The sequence below is a fragment of the Mustela nigripes genome, chromosome 9 (genome assembly GCF_022355385.1).
Source record: "Mustela nigripes isolate SB6536 chromosome 9, MUSNIG.SB6536, whole genome shotgun sequence".
NCBI lineage: Eukaryota > Metazoa > Chordata > Mammalia > Carnivora > Mustelidae > Mustela > Mustela nigripes.
The window spans coordinates 3441408-3465112 of record NC_081565.1 but is presented as its reverse complement, the minus strand read 5'-3'; the positions used below and the strand labels follow the sequence as shown (position 1 = coordinate 3465112).

Below are 23705 nucleotides of genomic sequence, written 5' to 3'. Positions count from 1 at the left end.
AAGGAATTGCACACATGTAATTGAATGTATCCGGATGCTTGTGGACATATGCATACAGCCGTGATACCATTGCTACAACCAAGGTACTAAACATATCCATCACCTCCAAAAATTTTGCACCGACTTACCACCAAATTGTGCCCCAGAAAGACTGCCCCAGTCTACACCCACTAGAAGTCCGTGGCAGTGCTCACTTCCCTGCCAACACGTGGCATTGACTAGCTCTTTCCTTTTTTCAGCATAATAGGGCTACAGTGACATGTTCTTGTTTTAATTTACCTTTCTCTATTAGTGAGCTAGAGCATTTCTTCACATTCTTGTTAAGCTTGTGGGTTTCTTCCTCTATAAATCGCTGATTCTTATCTTTTGACCATTGTCGCAGCAGAGTTGGTAGAGTTACTGTCATTCCCGTGTTGATCTGTGGGAGCACTTCCCCTGTTCTAGCAACGTGCCCTTTGTCGGCTACAGATACTCCCCGTGTCTCCCCCAGTCTGTTATCATCCTAATGACTGTATTATACTTTGTTGGAAAGGATGTTATCAAATTCATCCTGATGTTATCAAATTCATCTCCTTTTTTTTTTTTTTGAGACTTATTCTTTGGGTTTTTGAGGTTTTGTTTAAGAATGCCCTTTCCAACCCCTGTCTTGGTCAGGAAGGAAAACCGGCCGCCAATGTGCAGCACAAAAACCAAGTTGTTCAGTGAGGTCAGAGGGGCCCAGAAGAGTGGGGATCCTGGGTCTACAGCCCAGCTATATGGCCTGGAGGAGTCGCTGAACGAGTTCGGTTTCTCCAGCCAGAGATGGGGATGACGCCCATGCCTTAACCACCTGCTTCAGAGGGTTGCTGGGACAGTGCAGCATGAGACCCAGAGCACCTGCCACAGTGTGGGCGTCGATAAACATTGTTTTTGCTCTTACCTGCTGTATGAGTGTCCTCAGCTGCCCTACCAAATTGCCGCGAGCGGGGTGGCTGAGAACAGTGGAAATGTATTCTCTCACTGGCCTGGAAGCCAGAGTCTGAAGTCACGGTGTGGGCAGGGTTGGCTCCTTCTGGAGGCTCTGATGGAAACTGCATTTCATGCCTCTCTCCAGCCTTGGGATGGTGCCGCAGACTTTGACACTGTAGCAGGGTCACTCACTTCCCTCCTTTGGTCTTCACGTGACCTTCTCCCTGGGTGTCTTCACACGGCCCTGTTTTCGGTGTGTGTCTGCTTCTCTTCATATAAAGACACGCGTCATTGGATTTGGGGCCCCCATTAATTTAGCCAGTATGATTTCATCCGAACTGCACTGCCTCTGTAAAGACCCTCTTTCCAAATAAGGCCACATTCTGAGGTTCCAGCTAGACATGAATTTGGGAGGGGGGGGCACTATTCAATCCCCCGTGCCTGCTTTTAAGGAGCACAGAATCCAGTGTTGAGATGGGAAAGGGACCGACGGTACCGGGAGTCAGAGCCAGGTCCAGCCCAAGACCAACCTGCAAAGTGCCGCAGACAGACAAAGAGGTCGTACTCAGAGTCAGCATGATGAAGGCCGCTTACTTGGTGGGGGTGGGTTCCGAACTTTCCTTGTGGTTGAATCAGGAATTTGCTGAACGGTGATGGGGCAGAGGGACTAAAGGAGGAACACCAGTTTGAGCAAAGGCATTCCAGCAAGACCGGCTGTTTGCTTGATAAACGGTCAGGTTTAAGATATGCGTGAGACAGTAGATAAAGAAGCCAGCAGATGGAGGGCCTCGAGCTGAATAAGAAGCCTAATTATACCTGGAGGCGGTGAAGAGCCCCTGAAGGTTTGAGAGTCACCTGTTGGATATTGTTGAATGTTTCATCCTGACTTTGGAGCTTGCTCATTTGACCGAAATGCTGGGCTGGCTGTCTCCTTGGGCAAATCCCCATCACACCTCTACTTGCCGCTTGAAATGCAGTGTGCAAGGCCACATTCCAGAATGTTCCATGTTAATCTCACGGCCACCATTGAGACGCCCCCCCCCCCCGGTCCTTCACCCCACAAAGCACAGACATTCACGATTAGAGGTTCTGTGTTAGTTGTGCCTCCTCTGAAGAATATGCAGTGATCATTCGGAAAATGATACATGTAGATCCCTACCTCACACCCTATGCCAGAATCAACTCTTAAGGGACCCGAGCTCTCAGTGTCAAAAGTGAAATAATACAAGTGTTGGAAGAAAACAACATGAGTGAATTTTTTGTATTCAGGGGTGAAGGGGAGGGAAAAAAAAAACAACCCTTTATAAAAAGCCAAAAAGTCGGGGCACCTGAGTGGCTGGCTCAGTGGGTTAAGCTGCTGCCTTCGGCTTAGGTCATGATCTCAGGGTCCTGGGATCAAGCCCCCGCATCGGGCTCTCTGCTCAGTGGGGAGCCTGCTTCCTCCTCTCTCTTTGCCTGCCTCTCTGCCTGCTTGTTATCTCTCTGTGTCAAATAAATAAATAAAATCTAAAAAAAAAAAAAAGGCCAAAAAGTCAGAAGCAACAAAAGAAAAGGCCGACAAACTAGAAAGCCTCCCCAAACAAAACGAAACATCTTTCGCATGGCAGTAAGAAAATAAGCAAAGTCAGAAAATAAATAAGATGACAGAAAATATTTGCAACTTATAGCATGAGCCTCCTAATAGGTACAGAGAACTTTTAAGAATCTCTTAAGAAAACACAATTATTTCATAGCAAAAAAAGAGGGGGCAAAACACACGAACAGAAAGTTCACAGAAAAAGAAATGTAATTGAGTTCAGACTTCTGGCCTCTAGAATGAGAGGGGACATAAGTTTCCATTGTTTGAAGCTACCCAGTTGGGGTCATTTGTTACAGCAGCTCTCAGAAACTGAAACACTGACCGCAAATAGTAATTTGTGTAATTTAATAATACGTTTTTATTTAATAATAAATAAAAACCAGTGATTCAATAGCAATAATCCAACATAAGGGGACAAAAGAAGAGAGAAGAGGAAAAAGATCTAATTATGCCAACCCCTTACGATGAAAATCAGCAGTGAATGAGAAAAGTTCATCATTTACATTCTCATTGTTGGAAGAACCCGTGGTTCATTCACACATTAGGAAGGAAAACTCTTCTTTACAGAAAAGAGAAAAAAAAAAAAAGCCAGGTAACAAGCCCAGGAGGAATGGTAGGATTCGTAGAATCACCATTTGCAGCTTCCAGGGAAGGGGCTGACTCAGGCAAGGACCAGCAATGGGTGCCACGGCCATCAGGGGGAGGAAGAGGATGGTTGTAAGGACAGTCCTACCCCACAGACTGCCTCTCAGCTCACCCTTATGATGGAGAGACCCGGCTGTCAGACTTAAACCAGCTGACCAAGCTGCACATCATTGTGGCAGGGCGGTGGGAGGGAGGCAACCTGACATTAGGGTCGTCCAATACCACACGGCCCATAGCATCACAGGGGAAGTAGCCATCCTAAAATGTCCCGCCAGAGTCTACTCAAGCCTTGGCCCCAACTTTCGGTTGGTATGGGGGGAGGTACAGGTTAAACGGCACCATGAGGAATCAGACAAACCCACAACGCGGGACCTTCCGCCAGACTGGTCTGGGCTTTTATAAGGGAAAAAGAAAACACCAAAAGCAACAACAGAAATCAACGTCGAAAGAAAGGGGTGGTGGGCACTGTTGTGTCACAAAGGAGAGTAAAGGAACAAGCAAACATAGTGCTCGAAATGGGACAGGATCCTGATTCTTAAAGAAGGATTCTAAAAGAAAATTGGGGGAAACTGCGAAACTGTGACTATGGACAGAATATTTGATGGGATTGGGGGATATCTGATAATTTAGTAACTGTAGTTAAGTGATGTTGCAAGAAATATCTGTGTTTCAGAGATACACGCTCGAGCGTCTGTGGGCGAAGCGTCACGACGTGTGCAGTACACCTTCAGAATATTTTATCAGAACCAAACGTATTTGGACAAACACACATATGCATCTAGAGAGATAAACCACACTGGGCAAATATAACCACTCTCGAAGAACAGTGCTGGGTATATACGTGTCCATTAGACACATTTCATTTGCTTTCCTGTTGGAAATTTTTCAACATAAAAACTTGAAAAAATCTTCGAAGATCGAAAAGTAATTGGAAAAGGCAGTGAAGGAAAATTCTGATCCCAAGATGCTGAAGTCCCCCAGACTCCCTGCACCGTCTGTGGAAGTGGGGGCTTGGGCGGGATGGATGGGCTGTAAAATGTGGCAAAACGCACATAACGCAGCATTTACGGTCTTAACCCCTTTTAAGTGCCCGGTTCAGCGGCGTGAGGCGTATTTGCAACACTGGGCGGCCGTCAGCCCCATCCCTCTTCAGACTCTGTCATCTGGCAACACCGAAACTCTGTCCCCAGTGAACATTAACTCTTTGTTTCCCCTTCCCCAGGCCCTGGCACCTGCCCTCCTGCTTTCTGTCTCTGTGATCCTGACTTCTGTAGGTCCCTCAGATACACGGTATCCAACAGGACGTGTCCTTCTGTGTCTGGCCGGTTTCGCTCAGCGTGGTTGTGTCCTCCAGACTCTCCCATGTTGTCTTGTCGTCGGGATCTCCTTCCTTTGAAGGCTGAACAATATTCCACTGTATGGATAGACCACGTCTATTTTTTTTAAAGATTTATTTATTTACTTGCCCTTTGCAACGACGTGGCGGGAGCTAGAGGGTACTATGCCGAGCGAAATCAGTCAATCAGAGAAAGACAATTATGGTTTCACTCACCATGGAATTTAAGGAACAAGACAGAGAAGCGTCAGGGCGGGAGGGGAAAATAAAACAAGCCGAAATCAGAGAGGGAGACAAACCATAAGAGACTCTTAATCACAGGAAGCCACCGAGGCTTGCTGGAGGGGGCGAGAGGAAGGGGTAACCGGGTGATGGACACTACGGAGGGCACAGGATGTGACGAGCACTGGCTGTGATATGCACCTGATGAGCCACTGAACTCCACTTCTGAGACTAATAATACGTTATATGTTAATTAATTGAATTTAAATAGAAATACATCACGTTTTTTTAAAAAGAAAAAAAGATTTATTTATTTATTGTAGAGAGGTGGGGGGGGGCAGAGGGAGAGGGAGAAGACCTCAGACAGACCCCCTGCTGAGCAGGGGGCCCGGTGGGCTCGATCCCAGGACTCTGAGCTCATGACCTGGGCTGAAGGCAGAGGCTTCACCGACTGGGCCGCCCCGGACTGGTTATTGCTGTACTCGTCGTCAGTAGACACATGGGTCGCTTCCCCGACTGGATTGCTGTGAACACTTCGGCTGTGAACGTTGAGTACAAACAGCTCTTTGAGTCCCTCCTCCGGATGCTTTCAGGTGTACGCCCAGCAGTGGAGCGGCCGCGGCCGGGCAGGAAGAAGGCTTTCCCGCTTTCCCAAGGAGGCCTGTGCGTCCTCTTAAATCTGCAAACCGGTGAACGTGCAGAAGTGCATGGCCGTCCCTCCGTTCAAGGACGTACTGTCCGAGTCACGAGGGCACACGGTTGCCCCCCTCAGCCCGGCATCTAGATCACTTTCTTAGGCGGAGACAAAGGTAGCTGGCACGTCCATGGAGGCAGCGGCATATGCAAAACAGATGTAAACAGAGCAAAAGCCCCAGGAGCCTGTCTCCTGCGGATTCTCTACTGGTGTAGCCTGCCTGCTGGATGCTTCCAGAGCGGGTGAGCGAAGGATCGCCCTCACAGCTGCGTGGACTTGGTCACGGTGCCCAGCGCTGCTGGGGGTGGGTTCTCTGTTTCCCATCATCTGCCCAGTAATTCCAAGTGATGAAATGCTCCCGCAGACGCCAAGGGCAGGCTTGTGAATCTCCTCCACCCTGTCTGGCCCAGGTCGATGGTCCCAAAGCTCTCGTCCTGTCTGCAGCCTCTGGGTGAGTGTCCTGCGAGCATCCAGGGGACACGGACCAGGAAGTCCTCAGGAGTGGACAGGGCAGTAACCAAATGTCAGGTGTTTCATTAATAATCAACCACCATGTAAATTAGCACAGCCCACCTGGTAGCAATCAGGCTGACCCTGCCCTGTTTCTGCTCCTGGCTGTGTCCCTGAAGAGAGAATCAAAGAATCCCATCACCGGTTAACAAATATTTCTGCTGAGAAATGATCAGTCACAGCTCTAGAGGGTTTAGCATTTAAATATGGTTTCCTACCTACAACAACTCCAAGGAAGCATTATCCTTAGCCCCATTTCACAGATGTAAAGTCTGAGGCTCACGGGAGGCTAGTAGTGCCTGTTCAAGGTCCTGCAGCTGGTGGGTGTCAAGACCCGGCTGCAATCCTAGGTCTGGAGGCCAGTACGATGCTTCCATTTTACTCCAGTGACTGGAGAGTTGGACATCCTCTCTGGAATTACGTTTTAGAAGACACAAGTAACACACTTAGCTTGGAGGTGATAAAACAATGATCCCCACTTTCAAGGATTTTCAAGAAGGTTGAGGGAGCCAGGGTCCCAGTCCTGGCTTTGCTTTTTAGAGTTCTTTTTTTTTTTAAAGATTTTATTTATTTATTTATTTGACAGAGATCACAAGTAGGCAGAGAGGCGGGTGTGTGTGTGTGTGTGTGTGTGTGTGTGTGTGTGCAGGCTCCCTGCTGAGCAGAGAGGATCATGACCTGAGCCAAGGACAGAGGTTTAACCCACTGAGCCACCCAGGCGCCCACTTCTTAGGGTTCTTGAGGCCTCAGTTTCCCCTTCTGAAAACTCGGGGGCTGAATGGGGGTATCTGTGGCTTCCCCCCCCCCCGCCCCGCCTCTCCAGTCCTCAGGGTAGGGTTTCACATTTGCTCGAGGGAAATCGCTGGAAAGTCTCTGAGGAGGTTCCCAGGGAGAAGTCACGGGGTGGATGGAGCAGGTCGGCTTCTCGGTCCTCGGCTATTTCCTGAACCTGGGAACGGGGTCCCCACGTGCCCTGTTGGACACCCCTGCCGGGTCTGCTGGGAGGCACCGGCAGGAACCAGGTCCCGGGGCTGCTCGCCCACACCCCTGCCTGAGCAGAGCACCCCTCCCTCCGTGCTCGCCTGAGGCCGACCCGCGGCTCTGCGAACGGAGCGCAGGGCAGACTCCAGCCGCGCGGTCCTCCCACCGCGGTGTCCCGTCCCCACCACGGATTCATGGACGCAGGGCGGGGGCGCGCACAGATCCAGGGAGGCCCTGCCCGACGTCGCGGGGCTCAGCAGCAAAGGACCAGCAGGGATTTGTTCCAACTGGAAAACTGCAGGCGCAGACCCGCTTGTGGAGAGGGGAGGGGTCTAGGGGTCTGGGGGCCGGGGGGGGGGGCGGAGCAGAGGAACTAAAAGAATACACGTCACGGGGAAATGAACACTTACCGTTTTCTTCGTTCTCCGACCATATATCACTCTTGGGATTTAAGCAGTACTTAGGTGGGTGGACGGACGGACGGACGGACCCACGGGTCTCCAGGCTGGGTTTCGTCGGGAGAAAAGGGGGAACGAGCGCCACCGTGCGGCGCTCTGGTTAATTGGAAGCGCGGGGGCGCCCGGGGGGTGGGGTTGCCGGCCCGCAGGGCACTGCCATACGCTGCGTTTGCAAGCGGGACTCCGCCACCTCGGGTGCCTGCGGCTCCTGGCAGGGAGCCTGGGCTGGGGAAGAGCTCCACCGTCCCCCGAAGTCTCTGCAGGGCAGAGAACGGGAGATTTTCTGGTAGAGGAGGATGGCCCCGGGGCGCAGGGGCGAGCTGGGCGCCCCCAACCCCAGGGTAAGGACCATCTGGTCCATCCTGGAGGGTTCCGGGGTGGGTCGGCTCAGCTCGTGTTCGTTGCATTCTGCGTTCCGTGGCCATTCTGAGCCAAGACTGGAGAGGTGCCCAGGGTTAAACAGCTCATGCCCGCGGGTGCCGGGCCCAGAGCCTGGCCCGGCTGCGCACCCAGCACAGCACCGTCACCCGCCTCCGCTCCCTCATCGCTTCCCCAGACCTTCCCCAGGCCTGCACTTGCCTGGGGTATCAGCACAGGGGGTAGGGGGCTCTGCACACTGCCGGGCCTAGCAACGGCCCTCGCCGCATGCCCATCACCGAGGTCAGCCTGTGCCGCGAGAGGACTCCGTAGCACTCCTGCCTATAGGTGGTTGCCGATCCCATCGGCAAGCCACCGAGTGCCCACCGACAAGGAATCCAAGGGCTGCCGGGGTGGCCCCTGGGATTGCGGGCATCTAGGAAGGCTTCCTGAAGGAGGTGAGAGCAGAACTGGGCTGCAAAGGAGATCGCAGGGAAGAACATTCCGGACTTGGGGAACAGGAAGGGCAGAGGCGGGGGCTGGGATTTGGCCTCTAGCTGGAAAGAAGGCAGCATGTTCAGGCGACAATCAGAAGATGCTTGGAAGGTGGAAGGTGGAAGCCGTGACCCAAACACCTTGCTGGCCTTACTCGGTGTGGTGGCAACCGCTCCTCCCTCCCCAAACTCAACCTGCCTCCTCGAGGTTTGGGCCGGAGGTGGGCCATTCTGGCCAATGAGAGACCCATATCCCTCCCACCGGCCACAGTGATTGGAGCAGGGATGATGCTGTGTGACTGGGCTGGGCCAATCGAAGTCATTCTGGGGCCTCCTGCCACAACTACAGAGAACCCGGCTAGTTTTCCACTGGTGTTTCTCAGCTGGTAGGACTACAACTGGCAGTGCTGGTCATCTCAGCCCCAGAGAAGAAGGGAAAGCTGCGAGATGCAGAGAGAGAGACGCACGCACGGAGTCGGTCATTCGTTCGTCCATTCACTCTGTAAAAACATCAGTGGTGTCGACCATACACTGTTGTCAGCCTTGGAGACTCACTGGGCTGTGAGCCAGGCAAACGCCACCCCTGATCTTGGACTGCTTATATTCTGTGTGGGCGGTCAGGCCAAACGAGAGATCAGTAAAAAGGTAATAAATCAGCAGGACATCTTCAAATAATTATGGTTGCTGCAAAGAACAAAGGGTAGGCTGACGGGGCCGAAGCCGGCTGGGGTGGGAAGGTCCTGCTTTAGTTAATGGCCAAGGAAATCTCTCTGCCGAGGTGACATTTCAGCTGAGATCTGAATGAGTCAGCCATGGGGAGATCTGAAAGTTAGGCCATCCTAGCAAAGGGGACAACAAATGCAAATGTCCTGAGTGGGAACGAATGAGATCCAGATCCAGACAATACCATCTGAGCATCTGGATCCAACCATGCCTGAAGCTGGAACTTTTCAGTGACATGAACTAATTGCTTTGCTGTTGTTATTAAACTAGCATCAGAGAAACTGCTGTTATTTGAAAGAGGTCTGACGCTGTGAGAAACACTGAATGCTGCTCTCTGAAGCTGGATTTTGTGTCCTGTTAGGTAAAGGGAAATCACCAAAAGTTTTTAAATCAGGGAGGAATCCTCATGATCATGCTCCTTCTTTCCTTTTAGGTTCATCTCTCCCTCCCCTTCCTCTACCCTCTACAGCCCACCGGTACATGAATGTGGTGCTGTCAGTTCCCCAAAGGTCCTGCCTCCAGCTCTTTGCACATGCTGTCCTTTTTAGACACTCTCCCTACTTTTCATCTCCCAATCAAGTTGGCCTGGCATCAACCTAGATGTCGCTTCCATTGGCTTCATTAACTCTCATGACTCTCCACATCTGTGCTCATTTCCCTGTGTTCCATGATCACATCACAGCGCTTATCAGCCTAGTTTGTAAATTCCAGGGCACTGTGTCCCACCCGCTGGACCGGGAAGGCGCTCACGATAGCCCCCATCTGGTTCTTGTTGGAAACCCCAGCCTCTGGTACCCAACAGGCACTCGATAAACATGTATGATCTAAGAGAGTTATAGACTGAATGTTTTTATCCCCCAAATTCATGTTAAAGCCCTAACCCCCAGTGTGATGGTATTTGGCGGTGAGGACTCTGGGGGGTAATTAGGTTAGATGAGGTCCTGAGGGTGGGCCCCCGTGATGGAATTAGTGTCCTTACAGGAAAAGGAAAAGAAGCCAGAGTTTAAGTTCTCTCCCACTCTCTCTCTCTCTCTCTCTCTGTCCCTCGCTACTCTCTCCCAAGTGAGGACTCAGCAGGAGGTGGCCTGCTGAAAATCAGGAAGCTTGTCCTCACCAGAAGCAGAGTCTGCGGCACCTTGTTCTTGGACTTCCTGGTCTCTGCAAGAAATAAATGTTGTTGAAGTCACCTGGTCTGTGCTATTTGGTTATGGCAGCTTGAGATGACGAAGACAGGGAGGAAGGCAGGAGGCAGACGGAAGGAGGAGGAGTCCGGAACAGGCCAGGTACCAGCAGGAACTGGATTACATGATTGAATGAATGGGCACCAGAATGCTACAGTGATTTAGCCCTAGGGAGAAACTAATGAAGGCACTTCATCTGCAGGGCTGCCTGCTAAGGGCAGTGGTGTGGGAGGGGACCCTGAGCCTGGGAGGTTCCAGGCCGCAAAGTGCATGCAGGCGGCTGGAGGCACGGACACTGCCCTCCCACAGAGGAGTCTGCGTGGCTCCAGACAAGGCCCGCTCTCACTTCCGGGCTGGGGTCCTGCTCTAGGAAGGGAGTCCCTGCAGTGGTTACTAAAGGAGAAAGATAAACATCCCAAGTGAGATCACAACCCCAGAGCGGCGTCTACCCAATGCAGCTGCGCTACCCCAAACCGCCTTATGCCCCAAATGAAGAAGTGGTGGGCAAGGTAAACCGTGGAAAGCATTAAATCTGTTCATAAAAGCTGCAGGAGAACTGGGGAGGTACTTAAACAAAATAACAGCGGGTGGAAAAAGAAAGGGCTGACAAGCGAAACGCAGGGATGTGCCTGCATAATGGAGGGAGAATGGGAAGAAATGGGCATTTTTTTCTTACATCCTTGGATTCTTTTCTAAGTTTTCTGCGTAATGACAAACAGGTCCCGTTGACTGTCGGCAATGTGGCACATCCAGAGAATACTCCAGATGCCCCCACGCTCTCTCCGAGGCCTCCTCGGGATGGTTGGAACCCAGGCCCCCCAGGCCCCTGACCCCCGTGGCATCGCTCAGGCCCGGCTGACCTACAGCCTGGACCCGGCCGCAGAGGAGCCTCACCTGAAACCCCCTTTCCCCTCATGCCGGGCGGATCTGCAGTTTAAGAAGGGGCTTCCCATGGCCAAACTTGTTTTCTCGGGAAACCTGATCTCCCCAGCCCTGGGCTGCGAGGGCATGCAAATCAGCCTAACAGTGCCCGGCTCTGTGCGCTCTCCCCTTATGCAAATCCTCCTGAAATAAATCAGGCTCGAGGGGCAAAGGAGGGAGAAGGTGGGGGGTCGCGGGGTGGGGCTCGGTGCCAAATGGGCTGTGAGGGCCGAGCAGGGCTGGGCCCGCTTCCCCGGTGACCGAGGCGGGCCGCCGCCATCTCCTCCGCGGCCGCTAGATGGCGGCACACGCAGGGCCGGGCACGGCCAGTGCACCTGCCGCGGGGGCCGGAGCGCGCTGAGCCGCCCGCCGACGCCGCCCGGACGCACCTCGGCTGCTCCTTGACCTCTCCCGGGGTCCGGGCTGGGGAAGCGCGAACTCGGCTTTTCTTCCTTTCAAAGGCCACCTCTGCAAGGACAAGAGGGACCTCTCTAAGGGCGGTCTGCCGTGGCTTTGGAGCAGGCTGCCCCTGGCTCAGGATGGAGGGGGGACAGACGGAGACAGAGGAAGGAAGGAAAGACAAAGTTACGAGTTTATGCAAAATCAGGTATATAAATGCTTTAAAAAAAAAGAAAACAACTTCAAGTTTAAAAACCGAATGAGTTAGCCATTTCTTTCTCTTCCAGGAGGCGTTCGTTAGAATGTCTGGGCGCAGAGCGAGGCTCGCGGGGTGAAGGGCCGGCGGGAGCCCGAAGTCGGAGCCCGGGGAAGCTTTGATAAGCAAATGCAGCCCCGCGCTCGGGCGCTCTCTATTGGCTGTTCCTTCACCGCCAGATTTTGACACAAATAATCAGATTGAAAATCAAGGAGGGGAACAGAAGAGGAAAAAAAAAAAAAAAAAAAAAAAAATATAGGGATGAAAGCAAAAAAAAAAAAAAAAAAAAAAAAAGGAGAAGTATCTCTTTGAGCAGAGAGTCCGAGGTTGACAGAGTGGAACCGATCCCCGGAGGCTGGGAGGTTCCCACCAAGACCAAGACCACATCCAGGACCAGACAACAGAGCTGGGGACAGGTGAGTGCTGTCATCCTAGCCTCTTCTTTTGAAATTTGCATGTCTGACTTAGATTGTTTCCAGGCGGGTCACCCGGGCCCTTTGGCAGTTACAGGAAGAATAAGGGACGGGAATATCTCTCCCACAAGATGCCCTTGAACCCAGCAGAGAGGAGGCAGTGGGAGGCAGAGCCCTGTAGGGGCTTTTCCAAAACTGGGTCAGGTCTGACCGGGATCACCCGTGTGTGTGTGTGAGGTCATACCCTCAAACCCTAGCTCTCCCAGGGACCTGGGCAGAGCGTGGGGTGACGCTCATTCAGGCATCTGGCTTAGGGTGGCCCTGTCCCTCCATCACCCCGAGCTTCCCTTGTCTATAAGATCAGAGTGAAATTGAGAGAACTCTGAGGGAAGGTCTACCGCCAGCAGCCCATACTCCCCAGTGCCCTTCACCCAAGTTCCTGGGGCACTTTGAGAGGGAGTGCCCTCCCATCCAGGGCCCCATGAGGGGAGAAGGGAAAACGCCTGGTCCACCACTCCCAGCCCCCAGCCCCCAGCCCCCAGCCCCCAGAAGCCGGAGGGCTGCAGAAGGGCAGGGCGCGTCTCAGTCTTTTCTACCTAATTTTGGGAGGAAAAAGGCTGAGTTTAGAGTCTGGGCATCGGGGCGAGGTGCCCACCCTAAACTAAGACGTGTTAAGGGAGGGGGTGATCTGCAGAAGAGCTGTGGGTATGTGCTTGTGTACATTTTTCTGCAGGGAAGGTCCACAGCTTTCATGAGTTTCCTGGAGGGGACAAATTAATTTGCAGGCTCCGGACATGAATCTGATAGGAGCTAGCTAAGTTGTACCTGCCCACGGAGGCTCACACCTCCTGACCAGTTCTCAGCAGGCAATGAGTGGGTAGAAGATTTCCGTCTTAGCGAGGTGGCAAGTTTCTTTTCCTTGGAGCTGGTGCACAAGGGACCCTTTAAAGAAGAAGATGTGTGAGGTGTCTTCCAACTCAAGACTCGGGGGGTCGGTGTGCTGGTTGCCCTGCAGAAGGTGCTTGGAAAGCATCAGAAAGCCATATCTGCCTTGGGTTTGATGGATGGAGTTACTCAAAACCAACGCAGAACATTTCCTCGAGGCTTTCAGGAGGGTGGATGGGGTTGGGGTGCTCTTGGAGACCACGAGGACTCCTGAAGCTTCTGAGACCAGATCGCTCCCAGGAAAATAGCCTGATCACCTATGATCTCGTCCCTTTTCAGAAAAAAACAGAAAACCTTACCCCTCCTTAAATTAGAGGGAGGGGTTTTTTGTTCATTTGTTTTCAAGAATTCAAACCAGTGGGAGCTGCTCCAGTTCAGAAATGTCCAGGAAATGTTTGTTCACTCATTTCTGCTCTTTTTGTAGTAAAATATACATGCCTTGACCATGATCTTTTTAAACGTTTTGAAGTGTACAGTTTTGTCGCATTAAATGCACTCAGTGTTGGGCAACTGTCCCCCCTCTCCAACTCCAGAACTCTCTTCACCTTCTCAAACTGAAACTCTGTCCACATTAAACACCAACACCCCTCTCTTGCCCACCCCCACTCCCGCCCTGGGCCCTTGGCTCTTACCACTGTCCTTTCTGTCTCTATGAATCCGACTTCTCTAGGGACCTCGTATAAGTGACGGGTCCCACAGCAACCCTCTCTTTGGGACTGGCATATTTCACTTACATGGTGTCCTCAAGATTTATCCATGTTCTAGCCTCTGGCTGTCTTCCTTCCTTTTTCAGGCCATATCCGAAATGGATATGCCGCATTTCATTTCTCCATCATCCGCTGATGGACACTGGGGATGCGCCCATCTTTTGGTGACCGGGAATCACGCGGCTGTGCATTAGGGGTTCCAAATATGCCTGAGTCCCTGCTTGCAGTCCTTTTGGGTCAAAACTCAGAAGTTGATTCACTCTCTTGTGACACTGCTGTCTGTGAACTTAGGAGGAGACATTTGAGAACCGCTGGCAAATCTCAAATAAAAATAATGACCCCTTTCTGCCGGGGCCCCTAACATGAAACAGACCCATTTCCCCTAACTACTACGTGGAAAGGGGTTTTTGTTTGTTTGTTTGTTTGTTTGAGTCATGTCTTTAAATATAAAGGAAGTCCATAGGGTCCTCTGTCACTGACTCTGAGAAACAACAGTCTTACCCAACCCTCCCAAAAAGGGAACCCGAGTGATGAGGTTCTCAGCCAAGGTAGGTCAGTCCTGTGCCGAAGGTCAACAAAATGTGCATGGGATTTTAGAGCAAAAGGGAAGTTTAGAAATCTCTTAGTCCAACGGTCCTTTTGAGAGATAGGAAAGCCAAGCCCCAGGTGGGAGGCAGACATGGCCAAGTTCAAGGTCACAAGGTCAGACTCAGCTCCATGGGAGGCCTGTGGCACCTGGTTGTGCCAGAGTCACCAGTCTGTGGCTCTGAGTCCAGCTGGACGTAGGGGTGCGGGGCCAAGATTCTGACTCGAGGTCAGGCCACCCTCTATCGGGATGGAGGGTTTGGAAGAGATGTTAACAGCGAGTCTCCTTCCGGAGACTGATACCATCACGGCCCCTGTTTCATGAAGAAATCTTTGGGTTCTTTCACAATCTGTGCTCTGTGCTCTTTCTCAGAACGGTCCATGTGAATCAAAACGGTGTGGTTGTTAATTAACTACAGTATAGGTGATTGGTTCCCTTTTTTTTTTTTTTTTTCTGTTACCATTATTTTTTTTTAACTCCACTAGCCAAAAGGAAGTTCTCCTGGTGTGTTTGACCCCCACGGGGAGCTTAAGGACTGGAAGCCCTGGGGTTGGCTCTGCCACTCTGCCAGGCTTGGTGGAGAGAACATTCTAGGGAGTGGGGGAGGGAGACTGGGGGCTCTGAAGGGAACCGGAGAGCGGACCCTGAGCATCCATGAACTTGTGCTGTCCTGACTTCTGAGCAGTTGACCTCTGTGGTGTCCTCAGGCTCTGAGCCCAAGGGAAAACGAGCTTCTTGAAGGAGGTCTTTGTCTCTTGCATCTCCATTCAAACTCTCTAGGAGCCCATGTGCAGCTCGTGGGTTCTAGAAAAGACAGCGATCAAGGGAATATGATTTTTCCATCATCTTGCCCCACCAACCAGCCTTCTCTCCCTGCCCCAGGCAATCCGTCTTCATGGGTGGTTGGAAAGACCCCAGGTGCCGATGGTAAGAGCCCTGGGCCAGGAGTCAAGTCCCAGCAGGACAGGAACACAGGGCCTCAACGAGCCACTTTTCTCCCTCAGCCTCAGTTTCCCCTGTGAGCCCAGAAGACAATCACTCTACCCTTGCCCCAGTGGGTGTCAGTTTGATGGCATAATGCTCATCAAGAGCCCTAGACACCGTTCTTAGCACATAGGCGGACTTCCCTCTGTGCCAAGTGCTGACCCCGTGTCTTTTCACTCGACAGAGGCCGGGAGGCGGGGCCGGGGGCAGCCTGGGATCTGCCTGGGATCAGGAGCCAGTCTCCAAGCCACATTCCTCCTTTGTGAAATGGAGCAGTAGCCACTCAGCTCCCAGGTCCGAACTCACGGAGTTAAGGCTACACAGATCCTGGCTACAAGAAATATCTCTGGCCATTCCAACAGTCCCATGCCTAGCTTCGGTTCTCCTTGGCTTGCTACTAAAATACTCTGCACAAAATAATAGATCATCTTTTGATAGTGAGACCGTGGCCCTCAGAGCCTCCTCTAGAAAAAAGGGCAAGACCCCACAAACCCCACCTCCCCTGGCATGTGTGGGTCTCCTCTGGCTTTGCCCAGGGTCCAGCCTCCTTAAGGGATTCCTGGAGCCAAGAGTTAGAAGGGAGAAGAAGGGGGGGATGAGAGGAGCCCTGGGGGAGGGGAGGAGGCAGAGGAAGACTGCCCCTGGCAGATAAGGCCACCGCGGGCTTCCCGACAAGCCTGAGAGAGACAGGAGGCCAGGCAAGCCCAGGAAGGGCACAATCTGACAGCTGGACTGGACCCCTGCAAGTCCCACCTCTTCTTTTCAGATCCCAGAGGCGAAGAGCCTAGAGCGTGTCCCTGCTCCTGGTCCCGGGCTCATCCCTGTCCTCAGAGCACAGCTGCTGTGGGCGGGGTCCTGGGGCTGCAACCAGACAGGACAGGACAGGCCGTGGGCTGTGCCTGCCTTCCTGAAGCTTCTTCTCCTGCAGGCTGTGATGCCATCACCTGCTCAGGGTCCTGCAGCCCCAGCACGCCTCTTTGTAGCAGAGGTCCTTCCTGCCCCAACACGGCCAGGAAGATGGCTTTTGATTTGGGCACAGCCAGGCGTCCCTCTCCTGCCGGGCTTGGGGTCACGCTGGGGGGAAGGGGCAACTCCCTGGGCCTGCTCCAAAGGCAGGGCTCCGGGCTGCTCTCTCTAATCTGCCTCCTCCCAGCCGGCTCTTCTTCTTGGTCTTATCACCCAGCCCTGGCTGCTGTGGGAGCAGCTGTAATCCTTTTCCCGCGCTTGGCCCTACGGTCCCTGCAGCCCTGCAGGGCGGCTGGCCTGGGGAAGGGAGCTCCAGCTCTGAGGTCTGGGAATGGGACCAGCAGAGGAGCCACCAGGACTGGCATTGGCGAAGTATTTCCTGAACTCCTGCCTGGGCCTGGCCTGGGGGTGGGGAGGAGAGAGGACCACTCAGATGTTCTCTGTCTCCCAGGAGCCTTCAGCAGAGCCTTAAGGACGTGTAACATCTGGCAGGGCTGTGGGGGCAAGTGTCAAGGTGTTCAGGCTGGTCTGGCTCTGCCACCGCCCAACCCCCACCCAAGACAGAGAGCAGGTCCCTTTCCTGATTTCCGTGTCTTCCCCCACCCCCTGAGCAGTGGGTCCGGTGACCACTGAGCTGAGCTGGGCTGCCCGCTGCTTCGTTCTCACAGGTGCCAGACACTGGCGTCTTCCACCACAGGCACAAAATGCCCTCCGGCTTCCCAGCGGGGTGACATGGGGGAGTCCTCTCGGGCCTTGAGCCCCACATGCAACTGCGACCCCTCCTCGACCCCCCCTCAGAGAGAGAGAAGCCTGGATGCTGTGCCTTACAGAGAAGGGAGTCGGCCCAGAGAGGTCAAGTGTCTGCCCCAAAGTGCACAGCGGGTGACCTGCCAGTCTAAGCGACCGGCTCACACCCCAGCTCCGACCGCTCCTTCCATGGCCTCCGAGTGCTGCTCCCACAGGGGCGCGAATGCAGATTTCTGGATGGGGGGGGCCACCGTGTGTCATATTTGAAGACACCCCTGTCCTTCCTTCTCTGCTCTCGGTGCGATTCAGGGCATGTGGGTAGAAGACTGACCGTGGGGGTGTTCTAGAAGGCGGGCGTATTAATTTCCTAGCGAGGGAGGCACGGGGGGAGGTTAGGATTTGTAGCCACTGCAGCAAACTACCAGAAACCAGGAGGCTTCAAACAACACAAAATTTGTTTCTGGAGTCTTAGAGGTCCCAACTCAAGGTGTCCACAAGGTCGGTTCCTTCTGGAGGCTCTGGGGGGAGTTCGTCACGAGCCTCTCTCATGGTTTCTGGTGGAACCAGCGATCCTCTGGGCTCCTCGGCTCATAAGCGCGACCCTCCCAGCTCTGCTCCTGCCTCCAGACGGTGTTCTCCCTGTGCGTCTGTGTTTTGGGGCCCAAGGCTCCCGCTTCTTATAAGAACCCCAGACATACTGGGCGTAGGGTCCGCCCTAACTCAGGATAACCTCATCTGAGGTAAAATCTGCAAAGACCGTGTTTCTGCAGAAGATCGCATTCACAGGTTCTGGGAAGACAGAAGAGAGGGATTCATTCATTCATTCCACACTCATTCGGCACTTCTGGGGGCACCATTGAACTCAGGACAGTGGAATCCGGTGTCAGGAAAAGGCTCTAAAATACAGAGGCTGTTGCCCTTCCTAACTGTTCTCCCCCTCACAGGTGTGGGCGCACACTTACCATGCCACGCTCCTTCCTGGTAAAGAGCAAGAAAGCTCACACCTACCATCAGCCCCGCGTCCAGGAAGATGACCCGGTCTGGCCTCCTGCCCTTAGCCCCGGTGAGTCAGCTCTCCCTGTCCCCTGTGTGGGGGAGGCGGCGGCATCCCTTCTGCAAATGCAGAAGCTCAGTAAATGTGTTGAATGAATGAAGAATGAATGAATGAATCCCTCTCTTCTGACCCCTTGAGATGGTGGGAGCATCAGGATTGGAGCTGGTTAGGACATGTGAGTCGTAACCAGACTCAGAAAACATCTAGAGCTGTGGGGTGCTCAGAAAGCTGGCTCTGGGCCAGGAGCTCTCCCTGGCGAGGGGTTCCTTTCGGCCTCCACCCTGCTGCCACCATCCCGGGCAGGGCCCATGCACACGAGCATCTGGGGGCAGCAGCAAGTGCGTCCCTGGGTCCCCTGGTGTCACGGATGGTCTTGTCTCCCCACAGCAGCCAGGGACCAAGTCCTGAGCAATGATCCTGTCTTCAGCACCCTGTTCCCAAACCACTGCTTGACCTGGACTGACCTCAAACGCGAGTCAGAGCTGGAGCTGGACCAGAGCATGACCAGGACGCCCTTGGTGCCAGGTACCCCAGCAGGGACCCCAGCCATTCCCCACCAGCCAGTGCGAGTGGAATGGAGGGGGGATGGGCTCATGGAAGCAGGGATCCTAGGAGTTACGGAGTCAGCATAGACCGACAAGGCCATCTGGATACAGTCTGGGCTCTCCAGCTTCTGCTTGGACCCAGACCCTCTCCCACAGTCAGTGTTTGGGGCTACACACCACAACCCTCAGCATGAGGTCAGTAGGTGGAGAGAGGTAGGGAGCAGTGCCCTAAGTTTCAATGAATCAGCACCATACGTGTGTCCCACTCTCCGCAGAGGGCCCTGCTGTAATGCCCCGATCCCAGGACAGGGACTCCGACTCACCCCCGTTCTACAAGCCCAGCTTCTCCTGGGATGCCCTGGCCTCGTCCTACGGCCACAGCTACCGGCAGGCCGCCTCCACCATGCAGTCTGCCTTCCTCGAGCGCTCCGTCAGCCTGTACGGCAGCCCTTTGGTGCCCAGCACAGAGCCGCCCCTGGACTTCAGCCTCCGCTGCTCCCCGGGCATGGACACGTACCACTGTATCAAGTGCAACAAGGTAGGCAGCTGGGGTGTGGGTGGGCTCGTGGGCCCTGCTCCGTGTCCCGCCCTGGGTCCCTGGCAGCGGGGTGCTCCCTGTGCTGTGAATCTTGGGTCCTTCGGGGGGACCGAGGGTTCAGAATGCTCGTCCTCACCGTGGTTCGCTGAGCACGGGGATGTGGACAAAAGGCTCCGCGAGGCTGCATCACTGGTACCAGAGCACAGAGCAATCTGACGTCGGTGCCAGCCTTCACGTGCGGCTGTGGCAGACTTCCAGCCATTCAGCCCCTGGCTAGGGCCAGGAGGGGCCTTTTACATGCTCCCACAGCCCCCGTTTTCTAGACAAGAATCCAAACCACAGAGAGGGAAAGGGACACCTTCCCAGGACACACAGCAATTCCAGCAGAATCAGCACTCTGGTGCTTCTCCTGCTTTATGCCCATCTGTGCCTGGGTGTAGAGGAGCTTGGGGGTGGCCTTGGGACCCCAGGCCCATCTCCCTCTCCTCAGCCCCCAGTGGCCTCATGCTCTGCCCCCTGCCCCCAGGTGTTCTCCACTCCACACGGGCTCGAAGTGCACGTCCGCCGCTCCCACAGCGGGACCCGGCCCTTTGCCTGTGACGTCTGTGGGAAAACCTTCGGCCACGCCGTGAGCCTGGAGCAGCACACGCACGTCCACTCCCAGGTGGGCAGCAGGCCAAGCCCAGGACACCCCCCCCCACCTCCCTCTGTGTCTCCCACAGGAAGCCTCGGGGCTGTGGCCGGACCCCTCACCCTGCCCCTGAGGGTGACACAGATCGGGGGGCCTTTATTCCCTCCTCTGGGTCCCCAAAACCCTCTTTTAAAAATTATTATATCATACATACTTTACCTTGTTCTTGATAATGAATAATCGTGCTTTAGTGCCAGTTACCTTATCATTGCCCAACACCCACTCTTAACTGACTTCCCTCCCCGGTGGACCAAGTGTGCTGCGGGGAGGGCTCCTGGCCCGGGGAGGGCTCCTGGCCCAGGGAGATGCTCAGAAATGATCGGCGTGGGCTGTGTGCGCAGAGCCAGGGTCCCCAGCTTCGAGTTTTAGGATCTTGGAGTCCAGCTTAAATGACCCTCTTGTCCCACTTAGCTTCTCGAATATTCCATTCCAGGGAAAGTGCCCGAAATGACCTGAGCTGCTAACACCGGGAGAGGCGGGGTAGGGCCATGAGAGCTCTCAGCTGTGAGCGCTCACCCCATGCTAGTTGCTGGCTCAGCTCTCTACCCTCTGAGCTCATGACTGCTGTTCTCATGTACAGATGGGGAAACTGAGTCTCAAGGGGTTAAATGACTTGTCTAAGGTCATGCAGCCTCGAAGCGGCAGAAGCCAGAAACAGGTCCCAATAATACAGACTCTTAACCAAAGCCTTGCAAAGCCCATGACCATGTCCCAGGTCGGTCGCTCTATCAGTCAGTCAACAAACCCGTGGTGAGGCTCATTTTGCATGGGATACTGTGAAGGTTGCAGGGGAAAGCCCAGAGGAGGCCTCTCAGGCCCCAGGCCTCGGTGCCCCCTCTTGGGATGCAGAAATGGGGGCCTCTGGGTCTTGCTCTGCCAGGACCCGTTCTCGAGGCCCCCCCAACGAGTGTCCTGTTCCTCAGGGGATCCCGGCAGGGCCCGGACCTGCGCCCGGCGTGGCAGTCCCGGGTCTCGAGGCCCCGCCCGCGCCTGACCCCCCGGGGCGTCGTTTCCTCCGGCAGGAGCGCAGCTTCGAGTGCCGGATGTGCGGCAAAGCCTTCAAACGCTCGTCCACCCTGTCCACGCACCTGCTCATCCACTCGGACACGAGGCCCTACCCCTGCCAGTTCTGCGGCAAGCGCTTCCACCAGAAGTCCGACATGAAGAAACACACCTACATCCACACGGGTGAGGCGCGCCCCTCGCCGGCCCGGAGCTCCCCGACCGCGCCGCACCGCACGGCCCAAGCCGCCTCTCCCCGCACCCCCCCCCCCCCCCCCCCCCCCCCGTCCCACGCCTAAAAGGCCCCGCTGCGGGCAGGGGTGCGCTCAAGTTACAAAGCGAGAGGCGCTCCCCTCCACGCGGGGGGCTGGGTGCTCCTTAACTACACTTTGCTTGGGAAAAACCCCGGGAAGGAAGGAGCCCCAGTGTGACCGCGGGGTAGGGGGAGAGTGAGACCAGCAGGTGGATTCGCCGTCCGCTCACTCCTCCCCTCGTTCCCTGCTCGGCTCCTGGACGCGGTCCCTGCCCGCCCGGGGTGCAACCGGGGGCCTTGTGTTCCTGGCTCCCTTTTGTAGTTCTTTTCTAAAGCGCATGTCGGGCCGAGTAACCCAGCCAAGTCCGGGGCACGAAGGCGGGGCGGCCGGGCAGCGGGCCTGGCGCCGACAGTCCTGACGCGGCCCCTGCTGCCCCGCAGGTGAGAAGCCCCACAAGTGCCAGGTGTGCGGGAAGGCCTTCAGCCAGAGCTCCAACCTCATCACCCACAGCCGCAAGCACACTGGCTTCAAGCCCTTCAGCTGCGAGCTGTGCACCAAAGGTTTCCAGCGCAAGGTGGACCTGCGGCGGCACCGGGAAAGCCAGCACAATCTCAAGTGAGGCTGCACCTGCCCCAGGCTCTGGCCAGGCTGCCCTGAGGTCCCGTCACCCAGGAGGAGGCCACTCTCCTGCGCCGAGATCCCCCATCTCCTGGGCAGCCTGCCCTGGGGTCCCCTGACCCAGAGGGAGGCCAGGCTCCTGTGCCTAGATCCCGGGTCTCCCGGAGTCAGTGCTGGGCAGGAATCGTTCAGCTTGGTTTGAGACTCACAGAATTGCTGTGTGACCTCCAGCAAGCTGCTTTCCCTCTGGACCAATGTTTTCCTGCTGTAAAATATGGGAACTGGGCTGGGTCTTTTTTGAGTTGAGATTGTTTAGAAGTCTAAGAGCTTGGGCTACTTCCCTCGGGCAGAGCCCAGGAAGCCAGCATAGCCCCCTGAGAACAATGATGTCGAGAATAGTCCAGAATAGGAATCCAAACAGAAATTCTCCCCCTCTGCCTGCTGCCCACTGTGCTGGAACCTGGTTTTGAGTGGGTCTCTTTCAGGCTGCCATGGACAACCAGAGCGGTTTCCTGCCCCAATGGGAGGCCTCCTTCCCCTCTGCTTCAGCCAGATGTGCCGGCTGCCCCCCACTTCTGACTGGCACGCAGCTGGTCCCTAGGGTTCTGGCTCTGCATTCAGGCCAAGGGGCTGGAGAGACAAGCAGTCATGCTCTCAGGAATAAAAAATAAAAATAAAGACACAGATTTATTTACCCTTGACCAGTGTTTATTAAGTGTCTCTTGGGTGCAAGTTAGGCTTTGGGGAGGGATGGTAGGGTGCTTGGAAGGGCAGAGAAAGCTGGGGCACCTGGCTGGCTCAGTCGGTTGAGCACGTGACTCTTGATCTCAGGGTTTTAAGTTCGAGCCCCACATTGGGTGCGGAAATTACTAAAAAATTTTAAACTTAAAAAAAAAAAAAAAAGTCAGAGAAAGCTCTGGAGTTGCTGGCAGAGGGGTTGGGAGATGTGGACTCAGACCAAACTGGTAAGTGAGGAAACAGAAGCGAAGGGACCCCCTGGGGCGTGGCTTCTGCCCTCGGGGGCTGTATCAGTCTCCACCAGCGGCTGTAACAAATTGCCATAGGGGTAGTGGCTTAAAACCATACAGCTTATCCCTGTCCAGTTCTGGAGGTCAGAAACCCAAAATGAGTCCTGGGAGCAAAACCCAGGGTGGGGGCAGGGCTGCATTCCTACAGGAGAGGCCGTGGCTGCTTCATCCTTCTCGAAAGCGGGTAGCTCCGACCTCTGCTTCCACCACCCGCCTCACTCTTCTGCCGGACCTTCTTGTCTTCCTCTTGGAAGGACCCCTGTGACCCCATGGGGCTCGGTGGGATGATCCAGGGTCATCTTCCTATCTCAAAGTTCTCGATGTAATCACCGGCCAGTGCTGAATGATGGCCCCCAAGGATGCCATCCTCGTCCTAATCCCTAGAGACTTATATGCCCACAGGGACTTTGAAATAGGACTCGCTTAAGCTTGGTGCCACCCTCCACTAGCTGTATGATGTGACAGAGCTTCCTCGTCCATTGGGAAGTTTCCCCGAGACCACGCGTGCACAGCAGTGAGCAGGGCTGAGCACGTGCTAAGTGCTGGCTGGCCACGAGTAGCCGCTGTTGAAGTCCTGCCCATCCTCTGAGGCTTGCTGAAATGCTGCCTCCTCCAGGAAGCCTCCCTTGGCCATTCCACCTGAAGGCTCTCCCAGCTCTGAGATCGGAGTTCCTCGGGCTCCCCGCTTACAGCTCAGGACCCACTGAACCTGCTATGGGAGTTACATGTGTCACTTTGTCCTCTGCTAGAAGGCAGTCTCCAGTACCCTCAGCACAAAGCCCACACCCGGTCCCCCCACCAGGCACTTCTAAATGAGTCTTTCCAGGTACTGACCGGAGTGCAGGGTTCCCACACATCGACTTGAACCCACACAACCCTCTGCAAAGAAGGTATCATTACCCCATTTTTCAGAGGGGGTTATT

At 54.6% G+C, this 23705-nt stretch overlaps 1 protein-coding gene and 1 long non-coding RNA gene across 4 annotated transcripts; one reads left to right on the top strand and one right to left on the bottom strand.

Moving 5' to 3' along the window:
- Positions 1-5057: 5057 nt before the first annotated feature.
- On the bottom strand, positions 5058-7881 carry LOC132024979 (uncharacterized). Its single transcript, XR_009406365.1, has 3 exons — positions 7326-7881; positions 6153-6345; positions 5058-6047 (listed from the first exon to the last, which is right to left on the bottom strand). It is a non-coding gene; the product is annotated as an uncharacterized LOC132024979 (long non-coding RNA).
- Positions 7882-11979: 4098 nt separating this feature from the next.
- GFI1B (growth factor independent 1B transcriptional repressor) lies at positions 11980-22455 on the top strand. Of its 3 annotated transcripts, none has more exons than XM_059410435.1 (7): positions 11980-12120; positions 17997-18115; positions 18497-18631; positions 18927-19189; positions 19716-19853; positions 20804-21068; positions 21577-22455. In XM_059410435.1, exons 2-7 carry the CDS (start codon positions 18016-18018, stop codon positions 21753-21755), a joined length of 1080 nt encoding a protein of 359 aa, XP_059266418.1. In that variant the 5' UTR covers positions 11980-12120; positions 17997-18015; the 3' UTR covers positions 21756-22455. The 3 variants fall into 3 exon arrangements, with proteins under 3 accessions (XP_059266418.1, XP_059266419.1, XP_059266417.1); XM_059410436.1 differs by having other exon boundaries at positions 18494-18631; positions 20903-21068; XM_059410434.1 differs by having other exon boundaries at positions 18494-18631.
- The last annotated feature ends 1250 nt before the right edge of the window (positions 22456-23705 follow it).